A 5,094-nucleotide genomic window follows, 5' to 3' on the forward strand; every position below is an offset into this window, starting at 1 on the left:
TTTAGTCAAAGTGTGGCCGCGATATTGGAATGATCTGAACCAAAATGGCTCTGTGGTTTCTCTGTTTTTGAGGCATACACGCAGTGGGGCACCCGCCATCCGTGCCTCACACCCCTCTTCCCTCCAGGCCTCTTTTGGGAGCGCGAGGGGCCCCCACAGCTGCAGCAAGAAGGCGCTGGTTTTCCTCTTCAAGTTCCTGTCAGACCTCGTGCCCTTCGAGGCTCCCAGCTACCTGAAGGTGAGAAGCTGACTGCTGGCACCTTCTGCTCTCGTCCTCCTCAGGCGAAGGAGCGTCCCCAAGGCGTCCCCTGGTCTTCCCTGAGCAGGTGACGGTACAACCAGGGATGTCTGTGTGCACTCAGTGACCGCATTTGTGACAGTGAAGTGCCAGCAGCCGGCACTTGTCTGTCCCTGGGAGGTGGCCTGCAGGGCGGTATCAGCCCTTCCGTGAAGCAGCCCCGAGCGCAAGTGCAGGAAGAGCAAGGTGCAGACTGAGTGTGTGTGGTCCCATGTGGCTCTTTACAGATGCTGTTTTTATTGGGTTGTTGGAAAAGTCATGCCATATTTTTTCTATGTTTTTCGTTGCAAAAATGAGTCATGACGTTTCCGACAACCCAATACGTTGAAGGAGAATAATATGGAAGAATACACCCCAAACTGTCAGTGACCGTTACACCCCGGTGTGGAAAACTACATTTTTATAACAAGTCTGTTATATGATGAAAGTACACCTTTCTGAAACCTATTCCTTAAAATCAGGCAACTATACCCAGCATTTGTCTTAAGGGGTAGGGCATCTGGAAACTGATTCTCAAATTTTTTTTTAAATATTTTATTTTATTTTATTGGGGAACAGTGTGTTTTTCCAGGACCCATCAACTCCAAGTCAAGTAGTTGTTTCAGTCTAGTGGAGGGCGCAGCTCAGTGGCCCATGCGGGAATCGAACTAGCAACTTGGGTGTTGTGAGCACTGCGTCCTGCGCTCTAACCACTCGAACCAACCGGCCGTCCCCTCACCTTTTTTCAATTAAGAAGTTTCCGTTGCGTTCCAAAGAATGCATATGCAGTAATAGGATGGAGCGTAGAATGAGTCAGGTACCTGGCACGGGAGAAGCCCAGAGCGCTGCCCTCACACCTCCAGGCCTTCCTTCCTCACCTGCCCAGAGTGCGTGACCCCCACCTCCCTGAGTACCATCTCCCCGGCACCACCTACCCGGGCTACTCCTACCTGGGCACCTCCTCTCGGGCACTGTCTCCCCCGGCACCTCCTCCTGGGCACCACTGTTTGTGGCTGCAGCTGGCAGCCTTTAAGATGGAAAAGTGCCTCGTGATTGGAGGCATGAACACCATTGGCAGCGATGGGCACCTCCCATTGGAGGAGTGAGAAGAGGTGTGCAGAGGAGGCCCTGGGGTTTGGTGGCTGAGGGGACAGTGCCCTCCCCCAGCCCACCCACTCAGGATTCCGCTGGTCCCACCTCCAGCTTTTGTCGTTGTACTCTTTGGCTAATTCTTTAACTTTCCTGTCATCAATGTAAGTGCCTCCCCAGAAGTTACCAGCAGTTTGACAGGCTGAGGTCCTACTCTGTCGCCCACTTACAGGTGCATATTCTCCACCCGCCACTTGTCCCCAGCAAGTACCGCTCCCTCCTCACGGACTACATCTCGCTAGCCAGGACACGGCTGGCCGACCTGAAGGCAAGTCTGGGCCGCCCCCACCTCCGACCTCTCACAGTTGCCAGCACCTGTCTGGGCCCTCACCTCCTCACCATGTCTCCTCTGCAGGTTCCTATAGAAAACATGGGGCTCTATGAGGACCTGTCTTCAGCCGGGAACATCACTGAGGTAGCCCTGAACTGCTCAGCAAGCACAGTCTCATCCTGGTGACTCTGGGTTGAGCGTGTGAGCCTTTCCTGTCCGGGACCTAGCATGTCTGGTGCAGTTGGAGTGTGACAGTTACCCCAGAGGTGTTGGTCCTCTGGTGCCTGGCCCCTGCTGCTCACAGCAGGGGCATCTGCTTATAGGGGACTCTGTTCTTGTGGGCTTGATGGAAGGAGTGGGTGGGGTTTGGGACCCAGTAGGGCTCATGTTTTAGCTGGAGTCACAGAAAAAGGCGCTGTTTGTGTAAACCCCATCAGATGGCCACGTGGCATTTGTGTGTGTTTAAGACCCTTTTACTTAACGGTTGTGAGTTGCTGGAGAGCTCTTCTAGGTGCTGTTAAAGTGAACATTTAAAAATTCTTATTGCAGTTTTCCACTTAGGATTTATTGCTTTTCATGAGTAGCCACTTCATAGTTTTAAATAACAAGAATTTAGTCTGCTTCCCCTCCCCGCCACCTGGAACTCTTTAGCTGGAGCCCTTCACTATCGTTGAAGGGGTGGCAGCAGCTCCCAGAGCTGCTGAGCTGTCCAGGCTGCCTGGTGTCTGACTCATTGGGGAAGGGAGCCTTCAACCCCTCCCTGCGGTTCTGCCAGTGCGAGGGAGCGTCTCAGTGTCCCTGTGCATCCAGCCCCACAGCCAGGCATCCCAGGATGTTGAGAAGGCCATCACAGTGTTTGAACACACAGGAAGGATTCCTGTTGCCGTCATGGAGGCCAGGTAAGGTCATGCTGCTTTCAGCTACATGGGGTGAGGAGACTGAGTGACATCCCAGCGAGGGTCCTGCAGCTGACTGGTGCTGAGACTGTGCCAGACATGCGTTTTCTTTTGGAAAGCATGCGTACCCCAAACAGCCGGAGCCATGTGCAGCCTGCCCTGTTCAGAGGGACGGGAATGGGCAGGCCCTCGGTTAGGTTTCATAAGGATGGTTTTTGATAATGGTTGTTGGTGACGGTGTAAAGCCAGGACAGGGAGGGAGTCGCACAGCAGGAGCTTGTTGAATTTGGTTTGCACCCAAACTCCTGGAATCCTGGTTGCTGCCGTCGTGGGGTAGCTGTCTCAAGGTATTGCTTCTGAGAAATGTGACCCCAGCTCCCCAGATTTCTAGGTCAGCTCCAGGGAGAATGCCCACGTTGACTGGGAGCAGCCCTCGTGACCTTGTATTAACCCAGATTTCATGGTCATGCCTGTGGCAGAGCATTGTCTGGTTCCCTGGGACATGGGGTTGTCACCAGCACAGACTACCCTTTGCATTTGAAATGTCCCAAGTGAAAAAGGACTTGAAAATGTGATCTAACAGGATAGCCCTGAAATGAGACAGCCCCCCAGGTGCCACCCTCTACCTGCAGTGACTGAGTGCGAGGTGACGTTTTATTGTCTTCACTGAGGTGTCCTGATGCTCCTCTCATCTGAGCCTGCTCTCCTGTGTTGCAGCATATTCAGGAAGTCCTACTATGTGGCCCACTTCCTCCCCGCCCTGCTTACACCACGAGTGGTCAGTCTGCGCCTTCATGAACTTGGGACCGAGGTGGCATAGAGCGAGGCGTCCCTGAGCGGCATCTCACTGGGCCTCGTCTTTCCTCTCGCAGCTCCCGAGTCCCCCCGATAGCCGAGCGGCCTTCGTAGAGTCCCTGAAGAGGTAAGCACAGACGTGTATTTACAGTAGAGCTTGGGACAATGCAGAGCTCTGGTTCTTCTTCAGAAATGTGTTTTAGCACATGTATATTATATTTACAAAATATTGGCTCAAAATTGGTCTGATTTTAAAATTTCTTTGATTCTAAGTATCAACACTTAGCATCTTTTTTCAATGAACATGTAGGAAATTGGTCTGGAAATTAAAGCAAGTGTTACTGGTATATAATTATTGTGAAAGGAGGAGACTTCACATAAAGAAGGAAAAGAAAAGGGCGTTGTGGAAGCCTCAGCTGTGGGGTGGGTGGGCTTGGACCCCCGCTCCATGGAGGCCTCCAGTGACAGAGTCGACTGGTTTCTGAAAGGTCATCCTGGGGAGAAGCAGAAAACTGTAAATCCTGTTTTCCAGTGGAACTCTTATAAAGCGATGGGGCCTATAAGAAGAAAGAGAAAGAGCCTAGAAAGAGAAAATCAGTGTTTTCATCTCAGAATAAGACCATTCTTTGGGACCCTTATTTTATTTATTTTTTTTAGCTGAGCCATCCTGCCACCTGTTGGCAGCTCAGCAGCAGCTCAGCTCGGGCCGGGAATCGAACCGGCGACCCTGTTACTCAGAGGTCGCACTCTCGAGTGAGCTCTTAACCAACTGAGCCTCTCGGCCGGCCCTCTGGGATCCTTATTTTTATTTATTTTTGATACACAATATTCCAGAAGTACAGAGGCCAATCAACAAAACACTCATGTGCCCCCCACATATTAATATTTTGCTATCTTTCCTTTTCTTTTTCAAAGTTAAATAGTACAGACACAGTTGAAGTCTCTCAGTCCAGCTATCTTGTCCTCCTCCCACTTTTAACTCTCCAAAGAAACCATTATCTTGAAGTCGGTGTATAATGTTTCTATTTCTTATTACAAATGTTTGTAGCTATAAATTGTGCACACACACATCACACAGTATGGTCTTGTGTGTGTTTGTGTGGAATCGATAGCATGTGGCATTCTGTAATTGGCACTTTCTCCCACCCTGTTGGCCACATGCTCTGGTTCATTTATTTGACTACTGTGCAGAATTTGGTTGTGTGGCTGTGAACTGCCACTTGTAGTGCCTGGAGTGCAGGTCACACACGCTATGGAATAAACACAGTAGGGTTGTTGAGTGCTGGTAGGACTTACGACGCGGCTCTTAGGGGACCTCCAGTTTTATGCTCTCCTAACAGTGCCTCAGTGAACATCCTTGCATATATCACCATGAAAAGTCCTAGAATTCTGAGTGGAATTTCATTGATTTTATAGATTAATTTGAGGATAGTTGATTTTATTACAATATTGTTTTTCCTTCTATGAACACACTAGTACATCTTTATTTATTCAAGCCATTAGTAGTGTTCTCTGATTTTTCTTTATAAAGATCTTACACATTTTTTGTCTAGATTTTTTTTTTTTAATTGGGGAATTGGGGGAGGGGAACAGCGCTGGAGAATCGGGGGGAAGGGGAACAGACAAGTTGCTGTCGTTTTGTTCTTCAGTCTAGTTGTGGAGGACGTTGCTTCACTGGCCCAAGTTGGCACCATCATTGCGCTCTT

General features: G+C 50.0%; 1 protein-coding gene across 1 annotated transcript in view; it reads left to right on the forward strand.

Annotated features, from left to right (window-relative positions):
* Positions 1–5,094, forward strand: part of FANCA (FA complementation group A) — a 57,653-nt gene that overhangs the window by 30,300 nt on the left and 22,259 nt on the right. Inside the window, exons 10-15 of the mRNA XM_019644188.1 lie at positions 128–238; positions 1,599–1,694; positions 1,782–1,841; positions 2,508–2,596; positions 3,311–3,371; positions 3,466–3,515. Coding sequence (XP_019499733.1) covers positions 128–238; positions 1,599–1,694; positions 1,782–1,841; positions 2,508–2,596; positions 3,311–3,371; positions 3,466–3,515 — 467 coding nt within the window. The remainder of the gene's footprint in view (positions 1–127; positions 239–1,598; positions 1,695–1,781; positions 1,842–2,507; positions 2,597–3,310; positions 3,372–3,465; positions 3,516–5,094) is intronic.

Source organism: Hipposideros armiger, unplaced genomic scaffold (assembly GCF_001890085.2).
Source record: "Hipposideros armiger isolate ML-2016 unplaced genomic scaffold, ASM189008v1 scaffold_4, whole genome shotgun sequence".
Taxonomy (NCBI): Eukaryota; Metazoa; Chordata; class Mammalia; order Chiroptera; family Hipposideridae; genus Hipposideros; species Hipposideros armiger.